Source organism: Podarcis filfolensis (assembly GCF_964270895.1).
Source record: "Podarcis filfolensis genome assembly, chromosome: 3".
Lineage (NCBI taxonomy): Eukaryota > Metazoa > Chordata > Lepidosauria > Squamata > Lacertidae > Podarcis > Podarcis filfolensis.
The window spans coordinates 88,485,622-88,511,024 of NC_139606.1; the positions used below are offsets into that span (position 1 = coordinate 88,485,622).

The following is a 25,403-nucleotide window of genomic DNA, read 5'->3' on the forward strand; positions in this document are numbered from 1 at the left end:
TTAAGCCCCATCTATCTACCTGTGCTCACCTTGTTGTATTTTTTAGTTTGGGCTCTGCACAAGCCGCTATTGTTGCTGCCGCTGATCACCTTGTTTCCCCTGGATCTGTAGGAAACCGAGGAGCTGGAGGAAGAGAAGTCTGTGTTGCAGAAGGAGATCGCCGAACTCGAGAAAGAGAAGGAGAAGCTGAGGTTCATGCTGATGGCTCACAGCCCCATGTGCAAGATCAGCCCTGAGGAACGCCGAACCCCGCCATCTCACAGCCTCCAGACCGTCCGGACTGGAGTGAGCAATGCTGTAGTGGTGAAGCAGGAGCCCGTCGAAGAAGAGATCCCCTCCTCATCCTCTGACCTCGAGAAAGGGCAGAGATCAGTCATTAAACCTATCAGCATCGTCGGGGGCTTTTACGGGGAAGAGCCGCTCAACACTCCCATTGTGGTGACCTCGACACCCGCCATCACCCCCGGAGCATCCAGCTTGGTCTTCACCTACCCCAGCGTGCTGGACCAGGAGTCTCCTCTCTCCCCCTCGGAGTCTTGCTCCAAAGCTCACCGGAGGAGCAGCAGCAGCGGCGACCAGTCCTCGGATTCCTTGAACTCCCCAACTCTGCTGGCACTGTAACCCCTTTTCCCTTTTGCCCCCCACCCCACCCCACTCAGTTACTCTGGAGGGGGAAACCCCGCCTTTGAGATCAAAAGACCAGCACAATGACTTTTTTCTTTTTTCCCACCAAGCACAAGGGCGGCATAAGCAAGAGGAGGAAAATAGAAACTTCCTGGGACAGGAAGAACCAGAACAAACGTAAAGCCATATAGGAGTGGGGTGGGGAAGCAGAAGTCGCATTACTGGGACCCAAGTGCTTAGACTACATGGTGTGTGCGTGTGTAGAAGTGGGTGGGAGAGCCAAACTCCCCATCCAACGTTTAGTGCGAACGGATGTGAGCTTCAGTAAATCGCTAGCCCGTTCACCTGTCATTGCTGATGAATGGACTGGCGAAACCAGGTTCTCTTCTGTGCTAAGTAGTACATTCCAGTTAGTTTGATCTCATTTGGGCCTTCACCTTTTTACTTTCTATTGGATACCATGACATTTCGAAAACTCTAACAAAAAAAAAAGGCTTGTGGCAATTGTCATTAAACCGCTGCTGATGTTAGGATCTGCCTTCATGGGATTCTTGCTGTTGTTGGGTGAGGGGGTGGGCTTTTTGGAATAGATGGTGCAGAGCCGAGAGAGGAAAAAAATAACAGGTCCAAATGGTTCTTTAAAAAAACAAAACACCACAACAACACTCCTAGCACCTTTGTTTTGGGGGAAGTGGGGTAGCATGGAAAGAAACAAGTGTTGGATATTCTGTTGACAAAAAAAAGAATCTTCCCCAAAGAGACTGGAGTATGCAGATAAACACGTTATTTCTTGGTGCATTGCAAAAGCTATGACTACCACATGCCTCCACATCAGTGGACCAGGATTGGTGCCAAGGGAACTGGGGAGATGCCAGAGTGAGTTTCCACTAAGCCTTTGTCTCTGGCATGGGTTGTTCTGTAGTTGGCGTTTTGTCAAATACGGTGGCTGGACCCTACGTTGCCTTTCCCCTTGGCTGCCAGCCACCTTGAGTGTGATGTCTCCTCCCCACTGGCACGCCTGACTCAGATGCTGGGCTGCTCTCAAACAAAAGCCACCGGCTCCCAGCTCTGTGAACCGTTGCAGTGCAGCAGTGCTGCTGTTCTTCTCTTGTGGCTGGTCCAGGAAAGGGATTTACTGAGGGCAAAAGTGCAGGAAGCAAGCTGGGTGCTCCCTTGGATAATTCTTTTCTCTCTGTGTGTGCGTGTTGCGCTTCGCTCATCAGTTCCTAGCCAAAGTTTGTGTGTGTTGCAATTTGATGACTTCAGGCCTTGTAGTTCCTTGGCTCCCTTTCTGGTCCTGGAGACATTAGCGGAGAATTGGTTTTTGTGCCTGAGTATGGTCCTCTGCTGCACTCTTGTCGCTGCACATTCAGGTGGATATGGCTGTTTGAAAACCTGTGCTCACTACTGAAATGGGCAGTGGGCTTTGCTTTTTCTCGCATCTTCTGTGGTGCCTAGACAAAATCCTATTGCACTTAAAACAGCGCAGCTGCTTGGGTTTGCAGAGCTGAATTGGAGAGAAGTTTGCTGGGTTCTCCCCTTGTTAGGTTAAGGCTTTCTTTTGTATAGAGAACATCCCGTTTAGCCCAAGCTAACTGGTGTTCCTGTCATGAGCATATTTATGTTTGCAGGTTTCCACTATCATTTTTGTTTTCATTTGACCTCAGGATTTATTAGCAAGATGGCAGATGGATACATGATTTCACTGTGCTCTTTGGAGACCAGCTTTCTCACCTGGGGGAATCTCTTCAAGCCATGCTAACTCCATTGGTGAGCATCGCTGCCTTCCTCGAGACTCTGCCTTAACAGCTGGGGAATTTGCTTAAGTCTTTTGAGTGTTTCCAATGAAGTCAGTGACTCAACTCCCATTGACTGGCTGTTGGTTTTTTTAATGCATCTGGATATCAGCCATAGTGTTAGGTCAGCTGCTTGCATGTCATTGTGAAAGGCCAGAGGTTCTCAAACTGTGCTTCACAGGCTGCTGGCAGCCCACAAGCTGCATTCATTTTGCCCACCGAAAACACTGACCAACAAGGATACATGACTTCACAGAACGGTGCTCAGAAAAAATGCAAGGTTATGCATTGCTTTGCTTTGTAGAACAAAAGAAGTTTATTAAGTAGTCTGGTGAGACCACCAGCAATTTTCAAGTCCATCCCCTCAAAAAGTTTGAGAACCACTGTCCTAGGCTATCTTCTGGCTAGTCAGAATAAATCAAAGCCATACTTAATAACAGCTACAATGAGAAGAAGCCAAATTCTGTAACCTGAATCAAGCATGCACATATTTGAGTATAATTTTGAAATTCGCATTATTTATATTGCCTGTGCTGGCCATGGGGAGGAGAAAAGAGCTATGCAAAGCGCTAAAAAAAACCTACCTCTGTCCACCGGCAGTTGCGCTTAGGGCCCTTCTGTCCTCTTAAAAGTTCACCAGGCATTACCTACATATTTTCAAGCTTCTCTTTGCAGAAAGGAAAGCCACAGTTTTGGGTTTTGGATGACAGCACAAACCGCATATCCATTTCGTGGATCCGGCCTTTAATACTAAGCTGCACTTCAATCGCACAGTCACTTAAACTCAGAGTAAATGAGAGTCGTGGTAGTAACTCTTCATATTTAAAAGCAAAACTATACTGGAAAGGCATTTTGTTCAAGATATTAACATCCAAGCATTTTTCTTCTGACATTTCCCTTTTTAGACAGTGCCACTGGAAGAGACTCAGGCTTGTATTCAGGGCAAATGCTATTCAGAGTAGACCTCTTGGAAATGAATGAACCTGGGCTAGCCATGCCCATTAACGACAGTGAGCCTACTCTGGGGACTAGCGTTCCTGGTTCTAAGCATCATGTAAAAGAAAATATTCTAAGCATAACAGGGAGAGCAGAAAACTGCATCATCTGACTGTAGCATTTTTTAAAAAATAAAATAGCACAATATACCTTTCACTAAAATCACTGATGTGTTCTCTGAAATACTGCTTGTCTCAGCAGGCGAAGAACATTTTTTTTTTTAAATCACATGTTGCTAGCCCATTTAACTGCGCTGGGTCAGATTGACCCAGGCTTCATGTCCGTCTTAGAAATCCTTGGAAAAGAAAAGGTTTGAATGCGACGGAGGCATCTTCTCTGCCAGGCTTATAACTATTAGCAGAAAAGAAAGAGCATTCTCTGAAATTCCCAGTACTATCCAAGTGCACATGAAGGTGCCTTGGGCACTTATGCAGGCTTATATGTGAGGCTGCCATTTGCTAGTTGGTTTCAGTGGTGCTGCTGCCGCAGCAGTTTGATAGATAACTCTGGGCAAAGGGCACAAAGCCTGTTAACAGAAAACCTGGAGAGGACTAAAGAAAATACAAGGGTTGGCAGGGCTTTTTGCTCCAGCTTGTTTTCTAAATTGTAAAAAAATAGGAGAGGCAGGACTTAGGACTTGTTGGTTTTGTGGCAAGTCTGAAAGGTGGTAGGCAAGGTCTGTGGAAGAGTTCCATTTTTCAGAGTTTGCCTTGGGAAAGATCTGGGTTTATAGCTGGAAGCAATTAGAAAAGAGGTCTATGATCTGCTTCCTGTTGTTGACCTCAGATCTGTCCTCAGGCAACTTTACTATGTGGCCGTGTACATGCCATATACATTTAGAGCACATGACTCCTCCCCCTCCTCCAAAGACTCCTGGGAACTGTATTTTGTTAAGGGCATTGGAAATTGTAGCTCTTTGAGGCACAAAATACCATTGCCTGGCTTCTTTGGGGAGAAGTATGGTGCTTTGAATATATGGTGTGTAACCAGCCTAAGTGTTGCTTGTCTTATACCTATGGGTTTATATATATATATATTTATCACTTGAATAAGGTTCCCTGGTGAGCTGTGGCTTACCTTCACCCTTTCTGCTGGCCAGAAACGTGTCTTGTCACCGTTCTCCTCCACAAAGGAACTTACTAGGGTAATTTTGTGGCAGATATTCCTGTGCATCTGAGTCTTACAGTTGATTCAGGCATGTTTTGCTGTGTGAATCCAGTTTTAGCTTCAGATTCTGCTTTTCATCTTCTCTTATAAATTTGTACATCTGAAGGGGTTATATCGCACTTATTTCCTAAAGCTGCCCAGATGAAACTTCAGTTTAATCCTTGCAAGGCATGAGCAGTGGCTTTTGGGCCTCTTGGACACTTCTTCTTGATTAATGCTTCCACTTCTTCTTGGTCCTACAGGATGATAGAGAGACAGATCTGGGTTTAAGTCTTGGCATGTCAGCCCGCAGATGACACCCTGGTGGGATTATTTTAGTCAGGAGCACTACAGAAGTTCATCCATCCAGATGGATGGCATCTCAACTATGACTTGGCATAATGGATGACATCCCAGCTGTAGACATTATGAAGCCCCATGTCCCAGTGATGGCTTTACTGTGGAAAAGAGACTAGAGATGTTTTGTAGGTGAAGCCTGGAACAGATAGCGCTCTGATCTAGGAAACATTTCCCTACTTGTTTTTTGCATGCATCTTGATTATTACGGATGTCTTTACTCGTTAATTTGCCATACTTTGGGGAAAACCTAGCACCTTTGTTCCAAAGGAAAATATATTTGTGTCCCAACACTAACTCTCTTTAAAATTCCTGCTTCTTATCCATTCCAGCTTCTAATGTTTGAACTTTTCCTTTCCATTCAGTTTAGAGTGCAGTCCAGCAAGAATTATGGCTTTGGAGCTCTGTTCCATTTCAAAGTGTTTTGTCTTAGCCTGGGTGATGTAGATATAGGATGACCACAGTCTTTTAAGGGATTGTGCTCTTAAGTCAGCGATGTACTTGTGATAGAACAGGACCTGGCGCCATCATGTTGGTGTCAATAGATTTCCTCCACCACCTTTTTTAAAAAAAATAATCGATTTATTAAGTTCATTTGAATCTAGCAATGTGCTGCTTTTATATTCTGCTTGGCCTTAATCCTAAAAGTACTCATTGCTTTCACATTTATTTATTGGCAGGCAAACACTTTTTGTGTCTGCTCCAGCAAATCTGCCCACCATTTAATTTAACATCCCTCAAACGTGTGTTCCTGTTTTTTAATGCCAAAATGAAATTCTGCAACATTTTTTTCAACACACACACACACACTCCCAGAAGTATTTTCAGTCATTAGAGTGGGTCAAATATTTTAAGAGAGGGCACAAATGATCCCATGTTTGTTTTGTTATTTATATTTATATAAAAAATGTTTACATCTTTTTCTCTGCCTCAAATCTGTATTTTAAAAACAACTTTATCCCCCTTCCCTTGCTGACTTTTAAAAATGCTGTTTTGTTTTTTTCTTTTATAAAGTAGATGACTTGGACTTACAATCTTGGGTTTATGTATTTCCCCCAATTCAGTTGTGTCATTTTCTGTTGAGTTGACTCTGCCCTGCTTTGTGCTGTATCTTCCAAAATTACATGCAGGATTTTTGTAATTCTCAAAAATGGTGGTGCCCAAGCATCTTACTTTCCAAGCTTGCTATAGCTTTCATTTGCACGAATTCTTTCTTAAGTAAGCCACAGGTATCAAGTGGTGTGCATCAAAACACAGGCAAATTTTTGTTGCGTTTGTTTTTTAAGGGCAAAAGCTATAGTTCAGTGGGACACTGGCCAAGCCTCTATCTGAAACTTGGAGAGTTGCTGCCACAACGATTGCAGAAATGAAGCCCTTCGATTAGTCCTAGGGCATGTTAGCTCACTAATTTGTGAACTAACAAATTTGGACTTTTCTCATTAAGTACAAATCCTGTTGAGGTGATCGTATATATGATCACATAACTTAAGTAACAACTCCAGTTGCCTGCTTTTTAAGACACATCACTGCTTGTGTACTCTGCTTACTCAATTGGGAAGAAAATCATGTCAACAGAAGGGAAAGCTGCAAGAAGATCAAACCGCATGTGTTCTGGGACCTTTGCAAAATCAAAAGCCAGAAGAAAAGAAGAAAGCAAATGCGTTTGTGCCTCTCTGCAAGCGGGATGAGAGAAATGGGAACCACTAAATTGAGCAGGGCGGGAATCTTTTTTTTTAAAAAAATGTTTTGTATAAAGAAAACTTCTTTCTAAAGAAGCATAATCAATCCTCTGCAAATAGTAATAGGTGAGGCCAGACGAACTATTTCTAGGTACAAGAGATGAATCGAAACTTTTTTTCTGTCCTATGAAACGACTCTCCTCCCTTTCCCATTTCATACAATTAAAAGGTTGGTCCACTTTCTTGTTTGTGGCTATTTGTTGTGGGGGGGGGAGGGGAATATGAAATTATGTGTAGAAAATAGACAACAGGTTTGTATTTGCTCAGTGAGCGGATAAAGTGTTGTGTCTGTGTATATATAGATTCTACTGTGTAGTCCACAAAGTAACATTGGTAAGAGAAGAGTGTATCTTTATTCACAAGGTAGTTTAATAGCGTAAAATGGAAGAATGCTTTAAGATTCCTGAAGATAAAAGGGCCTGGATCTCTCTCTGTTTACATGACTCTGATCCTAAATGCACTCCTGTTAGATGTTTGTATCTATACTGATGATAACACTGGTAGAGGAAACGGTTCTCAGTGATCTTATTTGTGCAAATTCACAGAGATCGGTAAATTTTTGGGTGTGCCATTATATTTCTCTTCCACACAGAAAAGTAAGTTTTTCCCCTCCTTTGCTTAATTCGTGGAGTGGAATTTAAAATTACTGAATTGGAATCCCTTTTCTCTGATCTTTTGCATAGATCTTCCCATGGCAGAGAAGCTTGGCTGAACGGTCATCTTCTCGCACCTTTCCTTGCTATATACAGGCCTACAATATTTGCACTAAAAAAAGATGTCAAAAATAATTATATGAAAGCTGGTTGGAAAAAGCTTGCTGCTACGAAAGAACGTATGAAAATAATGGCCATGCTTTTCAGTTTTAATGGAGTAGTACCATTTTGTAAAGTAAAAAAAAAAATCAATCTAGAATGAAACGAATGAAGGTTTTATATATCTTGTCTTAAATATTACCGTTTTTACTTTCTCTCGCCCTTCCTTTCCCCCACCCCATCTTGATACCATTCCATGCCTGTCATTGCTCCTTTTCGTGATGATTGAATGTGTTCACTACCCCCAACCTGCAAGTTCAAACACTTGTAAATTACGCTTTCATGGCACTGCGGACACCTTTTTTGTATAGTGAGAGCTAACTGGAGTTCTTCTCTCTCTTTGGTTGAAGTCATTAAAAGATATCCTTTGAAGTCATTAAAAGATTCTCTTTGTGATGACTTAATTAAAAGCTTGCATTCTCCTTCTGTGTAAACAAGCATTGATAACGCTGGCACCTCCAAGACGGTTGGTATATTTTTCTGGGAGGGATTCGAGCACAGTCTGGGAAATTTAGGTTTGTGCGCAATTTAATCCACTTTCACTTAGCGCTTTTTAATTCTACTGTACTTTAAAATGCTCTTTAAAAAAAGAAAGAAGCAAACTTTTTTTTTCGGTCAGGAAAGGGATGGGGAAATGTATTGATAACTTTGAAATGAACAGATGGTCAACAAGAAGATGTGTAAACAAATCTCAGGGTTTTTAAAAAATAATATCCCCACTCTAAAAACAAGAACAGCAACAACCCAGAACAAATGTTCCATAAGTAACGGACACAGTTTAACCACTACATAAGCTTTGCACAAGCAAATTGTGCAGTAGCAGGTGTGGCAGGTCAGAAAGCATCTTCCATCCAATGAGATTCTGCTTGGAATGGCTTTTGAGAAGTGGGGATAAATGGGGACTAGGGGAGAGGCTGAATAAAGGAACTTCCATAAAAGGGAATCCCTTCACCAAGAGTTTTATCAGACTTTTTAAAAATGGGAGAAGAGACAGTGGGGATGTGTTATAAGAGAGCAGGAATGCATAATAATGTTCAGCTCCAGAAGGAAAGCACTTGCAGTATGATTAAAGTGGTGTTCTAAATATGGTTGCACTGATGATTATGATGATAACATGAGTGCACTCTTATTATCCTCCAGTCTGTTTGCATAGTTGACATTCTTTCCTGGATAGACAACCCTGTGTGCTTAATGACTGCATGGCAGGGAGACAAATCCGCACGTGCAGCTTTTCTTGCTGCTTGTTGGCTATCTCTTTTAAAGGCACTGGAGTCTGTTTGCCGACAAAGGAGTGCTTTTAAGGCTCCTCTGTTCTGTTTCTTTTTAATGCAAAATCTTGTCAGAAAGGCTTGAGAACATGAAGCGTTCCATGAAGGCTTGGATAGCTGAGGAATTAAAACAGGAGAAGCAAGAATGCTAGGCATTGGGCATGCTTTTAATTGCTGGGCGCGAGTTTCAGAAATCAATAGGTGAAGCTTTTCACAGTGTAGAGGAAAAAACTGATCACCGCCAAGGAAAGGAAAGTGGCAAACTGTAGGTGCTGCATTGTACATAACTAAACACATCTTCTGTGGCTTCCAATCCTGACCTATAGATTTGCTGTCTCCCACAGCTACCACCCTGTGCTTTTGTACAACATACCGTATTACCATAAAGGATATGCATTTCCGCAAACCAATTTGCATAGTCTCTTATGCATGCAGCCTTCCTATTTGCCAAAGTGCAGCCTGTTGTGGATGGCAGGGTCCATATTGCACAGAATGAATTTTCACCAGCGCATCTGGCATGACATGGGACCAATGGCATCTATGTATCGGTTACACTAGAGCTGAAAAGTGGGGAGGTGTTACTGGGTTCCTCTTGCACTCACAGACTACATTTCTAAAAAGGGATGAGATGCATCACAGCACACGAGGCACTTGAATTCTTTTAAGAAAATAATTTTGAAAACCCAGGGAATGGAAACGGCTGCCTTAAAATGGTGTCCACCCACCATACACCTGCTGGATTCTGGCAAGTCCATGGTCTGTTCTGGCATGGTTCCAGCTGAAGCAAAAGCCTGCAATGTCCAATAATTCATAAATCCCTTGTCTTCCTCCACCTAGTGCAGGAGGTGTACTTAGTTCATTAGTAGTACATTTCTTGCCTGGTCTGTAAACCAGGCACAGACAACCGAGGGTGGTGTTGGTGTTTCATTGTGGCTCCCCAGACTTCTGTCTTGCCCTCAGCCCTCTCCCTAGCCTCACCCCCTCTTCTTAAGCCACACCTCTCAGAAGCCCTTCACACCCTGAGGCTTTTTGCCTGGCTGAAATAATGTCTTTTACTCTTGATAATGCCTGCTGCTTGTTGATGAAGAATGCAAAGGCAAGTGTGTAGAAACAAGCCAACTATACCAGTGGTACCTCAGGTTACAGATGCTTCAGATTACAGACTCTGCTAACCCGGAAGTAGTACCTCAGGTTAAGAACTTTGCTTCAGGATGAGAACAGAAATTGTGTGGCAGCAGCAGCAGGAGGCCCCATTAGCTAAAGTGGTACCTCAGGTTAAGAACCGTTTCAGGTTAAGAACGGACTGTAAAATGTATATTATCCATTGCTCAGCCTACTTTTGCCTCTGGCTCCAGCCCGCTCTGGCATGTTCCCTGAAAATAATGTGGCCCTTGCTATGAATAGGGGTCCCCCATCGCTACTGCAAAGAACAGCTTGATGGGTGCAGGGTAATGACAAATAACAAATAATGATTTGGGTGTCCAAGAAGCTGCCTCATGCCACATCCTATGTGTCTATGTAGCTCAGTGTTATCACCTTGGAATGGCAGCAGCTCTCTTCCCGAAGCTTGTGGAAGATCCCAGATACAAAGTCTAACCTGTGACATGCCTCCACCTCTGAGGTGTGGTTGCTTGCTCCTCTGGCACATCTGTTATCTTTTAGGGCTATTGAAATGGCTGTTTCCACCAGGGCCATACGTACATAAAAAGAGCTTGCCTCGTTATTTCTGGGATTCGATGAACGCCTCCTGCTGCACTCAGACCCTGTTTGTACACAATGTGCTTTTTGCAAGACACACGGTTCTTCTCCAGAGACTCCTCGTTCCCTGAGCAATTCCTAAGCTGGATTGTCTTTCAGCCTCAACAAGCAGCCCACAGACACTGGAATCTGTGCGCAGCTACTATAATTTAGATCTGAAGGATGAAATTATATGGCAGCGCAAACCTCATGACTGCTTCAGTCCCCTTTCCGCGGGCAGCTAAGTTAAACCACACTTTGCCTTCCCACAGGAGTTCTGTTCTTTCGTTGCCTTCCTGTCTTCCTGTTTTTAACACCCCCAAGAAGCAAAAAGCTGATGGACAAAGCTTTTCTCACAGGAATTTGGGGTGTACTGTAATGGGTAAATTACAGTCCCCAGGGTTATTTGGGAAAAGAAAATGTGCTTTGAATGTATGCAGCCATACATTCCCAGTCAGCATATTTAGGTAGGATATCTCCTTTCAAGGATCAAATAATTCTATAGGTTTGAGATCAGCCTTTCACACTGTTTCCTGGGAGTAAGCCCTGCTGAAATCAGGGTGGCTTACCTTTGAGTAGACGTGCATAGTGTTACAGTATTTCTTTTCCCTTTCGGTATGGGGAGGGTTGTGACAGGTGGATTTGGAGAAAAGCAGTTGAACTTATTCTTGTGTGTGACAAGTGTTCATAAAAGCTTTAGTTCTGTCAGGATGCATGACTTTGCAAGCTGAGTCATGGGTTAGAGAGAACCTGCTGTAATGAGACCGAAAAATATGTTTCTGTTGTTTTTAACAAACCACTGTTTACAATACACTGTGCAATCTTTCAAGATACACAGAATTCTTCCTCAGGGTAGATAGTAAAAAACCCCCCACCAAATTTAATGCTTTAGACCAAGGTATTATGTTAAACGTTGTGGTGAAGCAGCAGTTTTGAGCCCTAGCAGGTCAGTGAAGGAAACCCATACAGATTTACAGCCTAATCTATACACTTTTACTCTGAAATAAGTTCCACTATGTTCAGTGGGTTCATAACATACTATGTATATGCTAACAGTTAGAGCCTCGGGTTACACTGAAGCATGCTGGACTGAACAAGCAATGCAGCTCCCATGGACAATATAAAAACCAGGAAATGGATAGCTACTAATGGCTTCATCTCCACAATGTTTCAGAGCTCCTTGACAGCACAGATTCACTAAATGACTATGAGATAGGGATGTCTTTACAGCTTTCCCTTAATTTGTTTCATCCTCATTTAAAACCAACCAAGTTGGTGGCCATTTCTGCATCTAGTATTGCAATCCCACATTTCAAATCAACATTTCGTGAAAAATTAAGAAACCAGAACCCATCAAGAAACTATCCCAGGCCCTGGAGACAAACCTCTATACCCTGTGGTAGAGAGAGACGAAAAAACAACAGCTTCTGTACAGTACAGTGGTACCTCGGGTTACATACGCTTCAGGTTACAGACTCTGCTAACCCCGAAATAGTACCTCGGGTTAAGAACTTTGCTTCAGGATGAGAACAGAAATCGTGCTCCTGCGGCGCAGTGGCAGCAGGAGGCCCCATTAGCTAAAGTGATGCTTCAGGTTAAGAACAGTTTCAGGTTAAGAACGAACCTCCGGAATGAATTAAGTACTTAACTCGAGGTACCACTGTATTCTGTCTCAAACTGCAGCAAAGAAATGAAAATAGATCTTGAGGGGAAGGAAAAGATTAACTGCTCGGGCGGCCAACAACAACCATATTGTAAAAATTATGTAACATAATAGCAAAAAAGCACCTTCCAGACACGTATTTATTTATTAAATATATTAGTATACTGTTTGTTAAAACAAAAATGGTATTCAACCTGCCTCTCTCCCCCCCAAAAAACCCATTGGCTTTTATGGCTCTATCTATACACTACAGACTTATTTTGGTTTTATTTTTCCTAAATTAATTGCCATGGCTTCCCTAAAAGACTCCTGGGAATTGTAGATGCTGGGGTGTTAAAGATCCATTGTTGTGTGTGTGTGTCCCCCCCCCCGGGGGGGGGGCTGTTCCTGTTCAGGCTGCAACTTACAGAGCTCTCTGTGAAGGGGAAATAAACCCATGAGCCCATGAGGATGCATATGGCCAACGGCTCGTTCCCTTCTGCTCCTTTCAACCACTGTATGGCTTACCCTGCCATTTGATTGCAACCGAACTGCATGTTTGAAGTGTAGTTCCAAAAAGTGATTGTCAGAAAATAGCTCTCGTTACCAAATACCAAATCCTAGAATCCTAGAACGCAGAACTGAAAGCAAAGGGTGTGGCTGTGCCCTGTTGTTGCAGATAGAGAGAGAGAGAGAGAGAGAGAGAGAGAGAGAGAGAGAGAGAGAAGAAACCGCAGTCTTTTCTAAAGGCTCTCTCTGAACTGTGCTTTTCAGGGTTGGAAATAGGGCACTGAAGCCAGGAAAGGCGCCATGTCCATTTGGCCTAATTTCCTGTTTTGGAAGGTACCTGAGCCTCCTCCCTCCAAAGTGGAGATGCAGAAAGGCTGTAATTGCCACCTTCCCTCCCACACAATCCTGTCATACCATGTCAGTCAGAGAAGATTAATGTTCCTATGTAATGTAACCCGGCCGTCTCTTTGTTCAGCCATGTGTATTTTGCCTTTTATTCTCGGCTGACATTCAACGCTCACGTTGGCCTTTAAAGAAAAGCTGCACCTAAAATAAGTTACCTGAGGAGAGTTGCCACTCAGGGCTGGCGCCAGACTTTAGGGTTCTCTCAGCACGGAACTGCGTCAGGCCCACCCCACAAACACGCACACACACAATGGGGGCATGCTTTTTTCTTCAAGAGCTACTGCTTCAGTAGCGGCGACGCCCCACCCCACGAACCCTCCTCATCCTACCCCTCTTTTCTTCCCAGCCTAATACTGCATGCAACACTAATGCCTCACAACAAATGAAACTGATCTGTAGAAAACGCAACTTGAAAAAAAGAGGCAATGCACGTATTTTTGTAAACTAATAAATCTTAAATAAAAAATATTTAAGAAGGAAAGAACACCACTGACCAGATTTCACACCAGCCCCCTGAGCTGCCTTTCAGCAGGTGGGCAGGTGATGGTGCCATCCCTTGAATGGGAGCCAAGCTGGGCTCCCATCTGCAGTGATCACTTGCCATTTTAACTTATCCAAAACACAATGCCCCAGCTGATAGATGGATGAAATCTATTTCTTTATTTTTATTTGCTAAGCATTTCTTTATAAACAGCTTATTATTTTTAAATCTTCAAGAGGTATACTATATATATATATATATATATATATATATGCATTAAACATTAAAACAAAAACGTAACCTTGAGCCAATAAAACAGCAATATGAAAACATATGAAAGCATATAAAGCTAAAGAAAAACCCAAAAGAATTCAAGCACATAAAACAGAGCCCAATTTTGTGGGCCAGGAAATGCCTAGGCAAAAAGATAAGCCTTTATAAGATATATGGGCCAGGGCATTATATTCTGAGTAAATTAAAATGCCTTGCAGCTATTGCAGATGGGAACTAGGCTTGGCGCCTGTTGAAAAGCAGCACCACAGATCACACTGCAAAATGGACATCTGGGGGTCCAGCCCCCAGCATGGCCAGGCCAGGCCACTGAGAGACTTCTTTGGGCTGCTGAGACTTTGGTCAGTGCAGAATCTGGCCAACCTTGGTTCAAGAGGACATTGGCTATTCTTTGACTCTTTCTCTGCAGGAGCTGAGGAACAGTCAATAATATTCCAGGCAGAAATATTTCATCAAATTGGGGGTCAAAACACAGTCCAGTTGACAGTTTTTACACTTGTGTAAGCTGCCTCAGCCATCACTGAAAAGTTGTGGGAGTTTGGGAAACATGTCTCTAAGATTTCAGGAGCTGCCATGAACAATACGAACTTTCAGGCAACAACAACATTGCCTAAGAATTGGCAGTATAGAACAAAGACTCTGACTTGGAAAAATATTATTTTCTTAGTGCAGTGGTACCTTGGGTTAAGAACTTAATTCGTTTCGGAGGTCCGTTATTAACCTGAAACTGTTCTTAACCTGAGACACCACTTTAGCTAATGGGGCCTCCTGCTGCCGCCGCACCGCCAGAGCACAATTTCTGTTCTCATCCTGAAGCAAAGTTCTTAACCCGAGGTAATATTTCTGGATTAGCGGAGTCTGTAAGCTGAAGCGTCTGTAACCTGAAGTGTCTGTAACCCGAGGTACCACTGTACTCAAAGGAGGTAGAGAATCCTGAATGATGGGTGATCGTGTTTACAATTATTTACTTATTACACTTAAATCAGGGGCATCTAACCCCCAGTTTGGGGGCTTGATCCATGCATTTCCCCCCCCCCCCTGAAACCCCCAAGACCCTCCACTGATTTTGGCAGTGACAGCAATACGGAGGGAGGGAAATAAAGCAGATACCGGTGAATGCAACCTTCGAGGCAAAAGAAAAAAGGGGAAAAAAGGCTCAAGCCTTATTTAAATTATGCTTTTTCTCCAAGGAGGTTAGGAAAGCACACATCGTTCCTCCTTCTGCCATTTTATCCTCACGCAAAACCTGTGAAATAGGCTAGGTGAGAAAGAGTGACTGGCACGAGGTCACTCAGCAAGCTTCATAGCTCAATACAGATATTTACGGTAAACCTGGGCCTCCCCACCTGCAATCTCTTTGCAATCCACTTGCCTTTTCTTTGGTGGTACCCAAAATGTAGCGTACCGCCCCTCTAACTGCTATACCACACTGGCTGAACCAGAGAATTCCCTTTCATAGCCTATGTTTCATTCCTCAGTTTCCACTGTTGGACAGATCATGCTTCTGAACACCACTAGCTGCAAACACAAGAGGGGAGAGCGCTGTTGTATGCAGGTCTTGTTTGTGGGCTTCCTGTAGGCCACTGGTTGGCCACTGTGAAAACAGGAAGCTGGACTAGATGGTCCCTTGGCCTGAGCCAGCAGGCTTGTCCTATAGTCTTACAAGGAGAGAAAAAACTTGCATGGATACCTGTTCAGTGATATTTAGCAACACAATAGTTTAATGACCTTAGGTTGTTTCAGTGAAGTCTACAGCTTGCTGCCTAATCTGATGCATTGCCTACAACACGCATACTTGGTATTCAGGTCTCTGAGGAACACTTTTGCTTTTATGGGTGGAAAGCCATGGGAAAATTCATGCCTGGAAGACACAAAATGGGAGTGGTGGCTGTGATAACCCCAGTGACATCAGCCCTAGGTCCTTAGCTTGCTCCTCAAGGAGGTTCCCAAAGAGTCTTTGAACAAAGGACAACACGACTATCATCTTCCTGCTTCTGCCTAAATCTCTTGTATTGCTATAAGAATTTATCCCTGCTCTGATCACCTCAGCTGTCATCAGCCCAAAACAGTAAATGATAATAGTGTCCCAAAATGACCCTTTGTGTCCTGTCATAACGGGCTGCTTCAGATATAACATTGAACCTTGGCTTGTGCTAACTATAGCTTAGACACCCAACCAGGACGTCATGTTTCAGACACACAAATTTAAAATATTAAGTGGTTTATCGTTGCCTTAGAATAAAATAAATGCAGGCAAACCATGGCTTGCTCGGTTTCCCAAAACTGTTGCAGTGTGGTGGCGAGGAGACTGAGCTAAGAATCGGGGAACCCCAGGTTTACTTTGAAGGCTTGAAAGCACTGTAGAAAGGTCTTGTTATTTTATTGTTGCTGCTGTTATTAATGTATTATTTTACGTACTATCTTCTGCCTGAATCCTAGCAGCACCAGGAGGAACAGTCCCCCCCCCCCCCACAAATCAGGATTCTTCCACCTTATTATGTTGCATGTGTAAGACTAGGCCTCAGGCAGAATCTACCAAGCAGCTTATCAGCAAAGAAAGATGCAAAAACAATAAACTTCATTGTAATCCATTTAATACATTCTGTGCCTGTCCTGACTTCCAGCTAGGAATGAAGATAAGGCTGGGGGCTTAACTCTGTCATTTGCCTCTGCCGGGAAGGCTGGGAGGGGGGCATGTCTGGGTGAAACTGTCATTTTCAGTTTCTCCTTATTCCATCCTTAAATTCAATGGTCCACATTCCCCCAGCAGTTTGTAGTTGGCTGGGTTGTGTTTTTTTTAATGTCCTCTTGAAAATTCATTATCAGCATATAACTACAATTTTCTCCTAATATACACAAATTTGTACAAAGCAATCTTGCATAATATAGTACAATTTTGTATGTTATTTGCACTAATACAAGCATTTTTATGCACAAACACACCCTACTATGTGCAACTTCATACCCATTTGTTGGCATTACAAGATTCAGAGAAGTGCAAATTTCAAAGCGTGGTTCATGTATTATTTCAAAAAGTGCAAATTAGGGAGGTTCACCTTTAAACGTGAACTGAATTCTCCTGAGGCAGTGGTGAGCAAAACAGTTTTCAGGAGTTTCCCCACTCTTGCCCCTTCTGGTGCTACCATAAGTTTTGTATCTCTTTTGTAGGAAAAGTATACTTTTTTGTGCATTCCACAATGCATTGTGCATAAGAATGCTTATATTAGTGAAAACAACTGCACTATATTATGGAAGATTGCTTTGTGGAAATAGAGAAGTGTGTGCTCTCTATTTGCTATCTTTATTTCCCTGATCACATGTAGCACCCGTGCCTCTATTGCCGCAGACATGCAATCTCACATTAGAAGAACATAAGAGCCCTTAAAAAACCAGAAGCTTTCTTGTTGGGTATAATAGGACAGGAAGTCCCAAAAGAGCAGAATAAGTTGTTTATGTATGCTACAACGGCAGCTCAGATTCTACTAGCCCCAAAATGGAAGGACGACAAGATACCAACGAAAGAATAATGGCAAGGTAAGCTTATGGAATATGCAGAAATGGCGAAACTGACGAAAAAAATCGGAGACAATGATAATGAAGAACTTAAAAAAGACTGGGAACCTTTTACATTGTATTTACAGAAATACTGTAAAGATATGGACTCACTAGCAGGGGTTGATTAAACACTTACAAGTAAGAAAATAAGATAAAAGGACAACATGGAATGAAATGGACTGTAAGATGTAATCATCATTGTATAAAACTGATAAGAAAATAAGAGCATTAAGGTGTAAGATTATAAAAATAAGATAATAATTAAGCAGAAGTAGTAAATATTTAAAGAACCAGAAGGAGAAGTTGAGGAAAGCCATTTTCTTGTATATGACAAACATTATATTGTGTTATTTGATTGAATATAAAACTGTAAAAATCCAGTAAAATCTTTTTTTAGAAGAAGAAGAAGAAGAAGAACATAAGAGCAATGGCCCATCTAGTCTAGCACGCTGTCCTCACAGTGGCCAAGTAGATGCTTATGGGAAGCCCAACAAGCAAAACTTGAATGCCACAGCAATCTCCCCATCTGTCTTCTGCTGTGCCTGTTGTCTCAAGGGAAGTGCTGCTAGGAAATCTGCATAGGCATCTCCTTTGGACAATGGGCCGTGCTGCAGAACCAGCCCATCATTTTTTTGGCAGAGAGGAAGGAATCAATTCAGCGATGACCTCATGTCACCACCCAGAGGAGGAGATCCCTTTTTTTTTCAATTCGCAATGACGTCTCAGCCATTCTGCCTGCCTAGCAGGATCTAAGGAGTCACCGCAGCCCTTTTCAGGAATAACCTGCTGCCATTAGGAGCTGAGCCTGCACTGAGCTCAGGAAGTAAGGGAGGACCTCTGGTTTGGGACTGGCAGTGACTAATGTCAATATTTATAGCTCTTCTTCCTTTCCTTCGGGAAGTTCTTATGGAGAAGTCAGCTGGAGAACTTGATTTGTGATGACAAAAGATGGAGCCTTCATTCATGGAGAGGTTGACTTTGGCATAAGTTATCACCAACAGAAGATGAGATGATTAAAAACTGTGACTGGAATGCACCACTTGAGAATGGGGATAGGGAACTCACATGATGGAACAGTCTCCTGGGAGGAAACCTGTACACAGAAAACCAGTATGCCATGGAGAAGAACATGCACACCATCCCTTCCCTCTGACATCAGGGATTCATTATAAGCTGGGATCTTGTTATTTATTTATTGGGTGTGGAAGATCATCCAGTAATGTAAACCCTCACCTGCAGTTTAAGTGGTACAATCCAAGCAGAGGGTTACCACTTTATCTGATGTTTGTGGGAACTAGGACTAGAGAGAGAATTCTGCTGTTGTTGCTGTTGCTGCTGCTGTTTTTAAGCAGAATAACCTTTGTGGGTTGTTGAGAAAGGACTCAATTAACCAGTCGTCTGGAAGTGCCCTTGGTCCAGAATGGTGGCTTATGAAGATGTAGATCAACAAACAAACAACAGATTTTGGGGTCACACAAAGCTAAAACGTCGCATTCTGTCTCAGGCATGCTGAAACTTTTCGCTGGTAATGATGAGGATTAATGGGCCCATTTTCCCCAGAAGGCAATAGAACTTCCTTGGAGATTCACACCCATCCTGAAGAGGTGGGAGCTGGGAACATTTGCGTGATGTGACTGGGAACCAGGAAAAGGGATTGCCAAGAAGCAGATGGTGAATAGAGTAGAGGGTAAGGTAGGAGGGAACTTAGATTTTCCTGTTCTTGCTGGGTTTTCACAAACCTGGAGTGATGTTGCTTGGGATTTAGCACTGACTGTCCTTATTGCCCAAACCCTGTGATACCTGTTTAACCCGTACATTTGCAAACCAAGAGATTACACGTTTGGAAGCAAAGCTGATTTTCCTGCGCATCTGTCTGATGTACAGTTTCATTTTACATACACGAAGCACGTCTGTATAACCCTGGTAAGTGCTCTGACATCGTTTTCATTGCCAGAGCACAACATTTCAAATTCAGAAACAGGAAGTGGGTTAACAAAGGTTCCGTGAGTCTTCTGCGTTCTCTGTTCTTGTGGAAATTGATTCTCTGTAAAGGCTGTCCTGGATTTCCCATCATTCAGGAAGAGAAAAATAATATTCTTTGGAAATTAGATGCCCATAAATGTGGGCGCTGACTCATGCCTGCCTGGAGGTTGCATCCTCTGAACTGAAAGCCCTTCCTTTGGATAGTGGGAAATGGGCTGTGGCTATCCAGTGGCAAGGGAAATGCAATCAACATGTGCTCAGAGGGAGTGGGTGGCATTCAACTAAGTGCTATGCAGAGTAGGCCCCTTGAAATCAGTCGCACTCATTAATTTCATTGGGGCTATTCTGCGTAAAACAAACTCCAATACCATACATTGTCTCCTTTGCAATTTAATATGGCCATGCCAACCCTGAAACTGAGGCGCTGTGGCTAAATCCTAGCTCGTGTTATAAATGTTATAGCAGCAAAGAATCCAGTGGCACCTTAAAAGCTAACAGATTTGTTATGTCATAAGTTGTTATAAGGCTGTGCACACGCTAATCCATTTGTGGTGCTCAAATGTAGTTCCTCCCCCCATCTAAAATCATTCGTGCTGATCCTCAACACACTGCTTTCAATCTAGATTGATTCTAGATCCTGCCACCCACAAGATGGGGTGAGGATACTTGATAGGTTTTTGAAAACCCTCCCCTTGATTAGGTTCTCCACATCTTTTCCTCTCTGCACATGCTCCAGGCAAACAAAGAAGTAAGTGGTAATTGCATTCATGGTCTAGGAAGGTAAAGGTAAAGCCCCTCTGGATGGTTAAGAACAGTCAAGGGCAACTATGGGGTTGCAGCACTCATCTCGCTTTCAGGGTGAGGGAGTCAGCATTTGTCCATAGACAGCTTTCCGGGACATGTGGCCAGCATGACTAAACCACTTCTGACACAATGGAACAATGGAAACCAGAGTGCATGGAAACGCCATTTACCTTCCTGCCGCAGCAGTACCTGTTTATCTACTTGCATTGGCATGCTTTCGAACTGCTAGGTTGGCAGGAGCTGCAACAGAGCAACGGGAGCTCACTCCATCGCCGGGATTCAAACTGCCAACCTTCTGATCAGCAAGTCCGAGAGGCTCAGTGGTTTAGACCACAGCGCCACCTGTGTCCCGCATTCATGGTCTGTACCCACCCACTCACCATGTCACTGGGCACAAAAATCATGGAAGTGTGGAAGAGCCCTTATAAATTTTATAAAAGCAAAGAATCTGATGGCACCTTAAAAAATAACAGATTTATTATGTACAGTGGTACCCTGGGTTACATACGCTTCAGGTTACATACGCTTCAGGTTACAGACTCTGCTAACCCATAAATATTACCTCGGGGTTAAGAACTTTGCTTCAGGATGAGAACAGAAATTGTGCTCTGGTGCGCGGCGGCAGCAGGAGGCCCCATTAACTAAAGTGGTGCTTCAGGTTAAGAACACTTTCAGGTTAAGAATGGACCTCCGGAACAAATTAAGTACTTAACCTGAGGTACCACTGTATTAGGCTTTCATGCCATAACATATCAGCTAGTCTTTAATTGGTCACAAGACTCTGCTGTTTCTATTGCAACAGCCTACCATAGCTACAGATGCTTTCAGGCAGGTGTTTATCGTGGGATGGGTGCTCTTCATGCATGCATATTTCTTTTGCGGCATCCATGCTGTCATTGGCAACAAAATGCCAGCCCTCTGTAAGTTCTTTCCACGTTAGGTGATCACAGGTCTTAAGATTGAGTTGCAGAAAATGTTTTGCAGCTGTGACTAGCCCTTTGTGCAAGGGGAAAGCCCCCTCTCTCTGCAGACTCCTACAAGCATATCTGCGCAGAAGTTGATGTTGGCACAATATGTAAGAGGGTGTCCTGTGTTGTCAACATAAATGCATGTGAATCATGTGCTTCCTCACATTTGATATCAAACAATGAAAAATATGTGTTCCAAATCTCTCTCGATAGCTTGTTTACTTGAGTTCTTAGACGTGCCCGAGCACACAGCTTCCAGATCCGTAAGGAAATCCTTCAGTGTGAAACCTAAACAAAAACACCATGCTCAACAACTGCTGCCTTTGCGGCTACCTGATAGTGAGCCTGTCGCAGCTCAGCACATTGCGGTCAGTACTAAGGAAAGAAACATGTTCCTGAATGCAGGCAAGTTCCCTTCTGTTAAGGCCCGTATTGCACAAACAACAGGCTGTGTTTAAACTCTACATGGGACAAAACTAGGGGGGATGGAAATGTAATAAAAGCAGCCCTGGAACAGCAGGAAGTGTTGCAATTTGGGACTAAACACAATGAATTGGCTGTCCTATGTGATGCGGGGAGAAGGCGAGGCTGGTACAGCAGCCGGTGTTGCAATCTGGGGCTGAGGTTTATTGATTCAGTTGTTGCATCCTTTAACAATTATGCAGACACACCACTTGACTGCAGCCATGCCTTTGCTCTTTGCAAGAAGCAGGAGCTCAGTTACCTGCATCCTTAGCACCTGCCGACATCGACACAACACCCATGAACACGTGCTGAGCTTTAACTGCTGAGCACTGGATTTTATGCATCGATTTTTCTGATTTTGTGGTTTAGGTTATATTGAAACCCATCCCCAAGATAATATTATATGTTGTTGTTTAGTTGTTTAGTCGTGTCCGACTCTTTGTGACCCCATGGACCAGAGCACGCCAGGCACTCCTGTCTTCCACTGCCTCCCGCAGTTTGGTCAAACTCATACTGGTAGCTTCAAGAACACTAGAATCATAGAATCATAGAGTTGGAAGAGACCACAACGGCCATCGAGTCCAACCCCCTGCCAAGCAGGAAACACCATCAGAGCACTCCTGACATATGGTTGTCAAGCCTCTGCTTAAAGACCTCCAAAGAAGGAGACTCCACCACACTCCTTGGCAGCAAATTCCACTGTCGAACAGCTCTTACTGTCAGGAAGTTCTTCCTAATGTTTAGGTGGAATCTTCTTTCTTGTAGTTTGGATCCATTGCTCCGTGTCCGCTTCTCTGGAGCAGCAGAAAACAACCTTTCTCCCTCCTCTATGTGACATCCTTTTATATATTTGAACATGGCTATCATATCACCCCTTAACCTCCTCTTCTCCAGGCTATCCAACCATCTCGTCCTCTGTCGTCCCCTTCTCCTTGTGCCCTCCATCTTTCCCAACATCAGGGACTTTTCCAGGGAGTCTTCTCTTCTCATGAGCTGGCCAAAGTATTGGAGCCTCAGCTTCACGATCTGTCCTTCCAGTGAGCAATATTATATAGGGTTGCCATATTTCAAGAAGTGAAAATCTGGAAGCAAAAGTTGTCAAGCTTTTCGGCAAGATCGCAAAATGACCTCTTTGAGCTATTTTACCAATTTCCGCCCAGACACTGCTTCCGGCTGCAGTATTCTGGATATGGCAACCCTATCTTATATTCATAATAATAATGCACTCATCGTAGTAGCAGCTGTAGAGAAATAAAGAACAAAGGGTAACTATCCTACCAAGGTTTTGCCCTTTCCAGAATTAGGATGCAAAGCAAGAAAACTTTCTGGCTGAGCCAGTTTTTCCTGTCCCTGCACATGCACAGCTGTCGGACTGTCCTAGAGCATGCATGCATGCACATTAAGGCATCTTGCTGCATTTTTATTCTCTTACGCATCCTTGTTTACTGTTAGCTCATTCCATCATCTATCCTGCCTCCTCATCTCAGCGTGAAACATTCTAGGTCCAAGTCCTAGACTCTAGGAAGCCTATGATTTCCAGAGGGAAACTGCAGGGTTTGTTTAGTTGGTGAGAGTTAAAGAATCTCGCTGTCACTTGGAAGATGCCTTTGCATACTGCTTGCTGGGAACTGCTGGAGGGGAAGATGCTGTTGTTCTCGGGTCCCACGGGCATCTGGATGGCTTCTGCGAGAGCGCAGGATGCTGGACTAGAGTGGGCCTTTGGTCTGATCCAGCAGAGCTCCTCAGGTCCGCAGCAGCTCTTTCCTTTTGCTTGATGGATGGTGTGCACGGCTGCCCTGCTCACGGGGGCTGCTTATTTTCTGAGCCCGTGGCAGCCACCTGTTTGTGGTGAGTGGGTCGCCTGACTCATCCGCCATAAGCAGAAGCTTAATTTTGCATCCTGCCACAAGATTCCTTAATGTGGGCTGAGAGATGGCTTGCAAAATATCAGCTTCTGCTCACGGCAAATGCCTTAGACAACTACGTTGTTGAAGCTGCCACATACACACACAGGCTGGGGGTGGAGGGAAAGCAGCTGCTCTGAGCAGTGTGGCAACCTCGCGAAAAGCCTCGGGGGATGTTTGGGAAAGGGCCATAGCTCAGAGGTAGAGCATCTGCTTTCCATGCCAAAGGTCTCGGGTTCACTGCAAGGGAGTGCTTTGTCATTGTCAGCATTTGCACTGATGTGCATGCGTGTACATGTTTTTTTTAAAAAATACTTTTTTTATACATGCAGTTGTTTTAACTGTTTTAATATATGTAACTGGTTGTTGTTGTTTTAATTGTATTGTAAATCACTTCAGGGTGCCTCCTGGGAAGCAATTCATAAATGAATGAAATAAGTAAATAATAAACGCAGGGGAGGCAGAGCCATGTAGATCACTTGATCACCTTTGATGGAAAGGTGCAAGAAATGAAATAAATGGAATGGAAATGTTTGAAGGCACAAGTCTGCTGATGTCACATAGAGTCCCACCCTCCTACGAACAGGCATCCTGTTCCTTTTTGCAATCGCTGCCACCTAAATTCCTTTGAAGTTAAAAAAAACAAGGCAGCAAGGGCTAGTTTTGAGAACCTTCTCTACTGACAAAATACTTAAAAGTCTTGAGATGTTTGCTTCCTCACCCCTTCTCTCCTCAAAGCACGTTTTTTTTTAGCACCTCTGGGAGATGGGCAGATACACCACCAGAGGGATTATTAAGGGACAGGAAAAGCTTTATAACACAGTTCTAATTACCGTATTTTTCGCACCATAGGGCGCACCGGACCATAGGGCGCACCCAGTTTTTTGGGGGGGAAATAAAGGGGAAAAATTATTTTCCCCCCAGGCGCGGGGCTGGGGCGGGGGAAGCTCGAGCTTCCCCCGACCCCAGCCCCCAAACAGGCAGCTCTCTGCAAGCCGTGGGAGCGCTCCCACTGCTTGCGGAGAGGTCCGCGAAGCCTGGGCGCGCTGATCTCAGCGCGCGCAGGCTTCCGCATGCTGGCAACTCTCTGCAAGCAGCGGGACCGCTCCCGCTGTTTGCGGAGAGGTCCGCGAAGCCTGGGCGCGCTGATCTCAGCGCCCGCAGGCTTCGGCATGCTGGCAACTCTCTGCAAGCAGCGGGACCGCTCCCGCTGTTTGCGGAGAGGTCCGCGAAGCCTGGGCGCGCTGATCTCAGCGCGCGCAGGCTTCGGCATGCTGGCAACTCTCCGCAAGCAGCGGGAGCGCTACCGCTGTTTGCGGAGAGGTCCGCGAAGCCTGGGCGCGCTGATCTCAGCGCGCGCAGGCTTCCGCATGCTGGCAACTCTCCGCAAGCAGCGGGAGCGCTCCCGCTGTTTGCCGAGAGGTCCGCGAAGCCTGGGCGCGCTGAGTTCAGCGCGCGCAGGCTTCGGCATGCAGGCAAGTCTCCGCAAGCAGCGGGAGCCCAGCGCTGGGCTCCGCTGCTTGCAGAGAGGTGTGCGAAGCCTGGAGAGCGTGAGGGGTCGGTGCGCACCGACCTCTCTCACTCTCCAGGCTTCAGCGAAAGCCTGCATTCGCACCATAGGACGCACACACATTTCCCCTTCATTTTTGGAGGGGAAAAAGTGCGTCCTATGGTGCGAAAAATACGGTAGACATGTTTTTACTAGTGAGTAAGTTCCATTGAACTCAGCAAGACTTACATCTGAGTAGAGTCTACTGTACAGCCTGCCTTAGGCTGTTTTCAGAAGTGACACACACATACACTATTTTTCTGGCATTTCCCGTAGCTGTAATTCAACTGCTAAATCAATGTTGACAAGGATGTTACGTTCGGTTATGAAATAAGCCTCTCCCAAGCATCATCCAGGTGGCTATGCAAGTC

At 44.2% G+C, this 25,403-nt stretch overlaps 2 protein-coding genes across 4 annotated transcripts in view; one reads left to right on the top strand and one right to left on the bottom strand.

The window, feature by feature from the left end:
* Window positions 1-7,852, top strand: part of FOSL2 (FOS like 2, AP-1 transcription factor subunit) — a 28,563-nt gene extending 20,711 nt beyond the window's left edge. For all 3 annotated transcript variants that reach the window (XM_083604614.1, XM_083604612.1, XM_083604613.1), the window contains exon 4: window positions 112-7,852. In XM_083604614.1, coding sequence (XP_083460740.1) covers window positions 112-621 — 510 coding nt within the window. In that variant the 3' untranslated portion in view covers window positions 622-7,852. The remainder of the gene's footprint in view (window positions 1-111) is intronic.
* The window catches only part of LOC310758387 (uncharacterized protein), a 218,508-nt gene extending 193,342 nt beyond the window's left edge, over window positions 1-25,166 (bottom strand). The window contains exon 1 of the mRNA XM_083604616.1: window positions 25,087-25,166. Coding sequence (XP_083460742.1) covers window positions 25,087-25,127 — 41 coding nt within the window. The 5' untranslated portion in view covers window positions 25,128-25,166. The remainder of the gene's footprint in view (window positions 1-25,086) is intronic.
* Window positions 25,167-25,403: the final 237 nt, after the last annotated feature.